This window comes from Colobus angolensis, unplaced genomic scaffold (assembly GCF_000951035.1).
Source record: "Colobus angolensis palliatus isolate OR3802 unplaced genomic scaffold, Cang.pa_1.0 Scaffold167, whole genome shotgun sequence".
NCBI lineage: Eukaryota > Metazoa > Chordata > Mammalia > Primates > Cercopithecidae > Colobus > Colobus angolensis.
In genome coordinates this window covers 15,227-17,272 of record NW_012114788.1, presented here as the reverse complement: position 1 = coordinate 17,272, position 2,046 = coordinate 15,227, and the positions used below count along the sequence as shown (strand labels likewise).

General features: G+C 36.8%; 1 protein-coding gene across 1 annotated transcript in view; it reads right to left on the bottom strand.

Annotated features, from left to right (window-relative positions):
- Positions 1 to 2,046, bottom strand: part of NF1 (neurofibromin 1) — a 153,417-nt gene that overhangs the window by 144,996 nt on the left and 6,375 nt on the right. The window contains exons 7-9 of the mRNA XM_011937627.1: positions 1,187 to 1,341; positions 496 to 677; positions 164 to 375 (exon numbers count right to left, since the gene is read on the bottom strand). Coding sequence (XP_011793017.1) covers positions 164 to 375; positions 496 to 677; positions 1,187 to 1,341 — 549 coding nt within the window. The remainder of the gene's footprint in view (positions 1 to 163; positions 376 to 495; positions 678 to 1,186; positions 1,342 to 2,046) is intronic.

The following is a 2,046-nucleotide window of genomic DNA, read 5'->3' as shown; positions in this document are numbered from 1 at the left end:
AGCCTAGGAGACAAAGCGAGACTCCATCTCCAAAAAAAAAAAAAATTTCTTCTGGCCCTAAAGTTTTACCCGTTTATTCAACAAACACTTACTAAACAAATATATTCTGAAGGATTTGCTATATGCCAGGCACTTTTCTTTCTCGCTTACTCTATGCACTTACCCACTGAGAACAAGGAACCACATTGGCCAGAGCCATCGCTATAGGGAGTTCTCCTTGATCACCCATCATTGTGACCAGTTCCACCAATCTCTCAAACCGATCAGCCAATACCGTTTCTGCAAGTGTGTCAAATTCTGTGCCTTGTTGAAGGATTTTTGTCAGAACTTCCATAAATGTAGCTCTTGTCTGGAGATCCTTGTGGTAACCTAAGCCTAATGTGGACAAACAGATGCAAATTTACTAACATGGCCTTGCTGAAGTAATTTTTGCTTATCTTACATGCCAGTTCTCTAGGTTTTGTATTTCTATATGAAACTTTCTTTTGATCTCACCTATGGAGTGCATGAGACCACTGTCTACGTTGGCATTGAGTAAGTTTGACATTGCAAGGACTGTACAGTGCCTCAGTGATGCCAGCCTCCGAGACATGCCACGTTTCCTGCCACCTGTTTGTGCATTTTCATCTTCAACTTCACTGCAGTCATTCAAAAGGTTCATAAATAATGTGAAGTATCTGAGAAATAAAAAGACTGACCTTTACGTAGGGAAGGCTGTATCAACTAGAAAGCTAACCAGACATTCCAAAACAATCATATGTGCATGGTGTGACTGGCCCTGGGTTAACTGTTTCTCTCTTCTCTCAGGATAATCAGCCAGGCTGGCTCATTATGAAGTGTGCTATGTTGGACATGATTTTAGTTGATATAGCCTAGTATACCCTTCATAACATAAGCATCAAATAGATGCAATGTTACCTGGTTAAATGTGTCACTTTTAATGCTTAGTATATAAAATTAGTGGTCCAAACAGCTTAGACAATGTCACTTTTGTAAATGACTTAATGAAGCAATCTGGGTTTTATTATAAGTAAAATTTCACTGATCATATTATTTTCTTTAAAAAAATCACAAAACACAGTTATTTTCCTATCCTAGTCCTGTCATGGGGATTATTTGTTTTTGTGTGTGTGGTGGGGGGCTTTATTTGCTTTTTGCTTTATGTTCTTTGGTGACTGAAATTTACTTAAGAAATAACTGCGATTTGGCTTCCATCAATTCCACACCATCTCCTTCTTCAGGCTGCAGAGGGAGACCAGCTAGAAGTGAAACTACTGCTTCCATGCTTGCCTGGTCCAAATCTCTGGAAAAAAAAAATTTAGAGTCCATAAATCTTTCAGGCTCTTTTGCTTCCCCTCAAATAAACCTCTTACTAACAGATATAAGCCTTAGGAAGTATCTATTTCATTAAACAAATTATTAGCACAACCCAAATAATTTGAGTTAATATGCAGATCCCAGAATACAAAATCATCTCAAATGGGGAGAAGCTAATACTTTCTACAAAGTAATCTTGGCAAAATGATTACCTTAAATTTAGAATGTACAATTAGCCCTCTGTATCAGTGAGTTCTATATCCATGGATTCACCCAACCATGGACTGAAGAAAGTTGGGGGAAAAAAAAGTAGGGTTTCATCTGTACTCAACATGTGCAGATTTTTCTTTGTTGTTATTCCGTAAACAATATAACAAATATTTATATAACATTTATATTGTATTAGATATTATAAGTAATCGAAAGATAATTTAAAATATATGGGAGGATGTGCATAGTGTATATGCAAATACTATGACATTTTACGTCAGAGACTTGAGCATCTGTGGATTTTAGTGTTCAAGGGAGTGAGACGTGGGGAGGGGTTTGGGGAGTGGTTTCTGGAACTAATCCGACAGATACTGAAAGAAGACTGTATTATAAAGCTAGGCTTGGTCAAAGAAACATATGTGAATGCTTATTATACAGTCCATAGTGTTTAATCACTTTCTGATATGTGTCAATAAGTATTTATCATTAAAGCAGACTTAATTATTTCCTTTTTTTTCC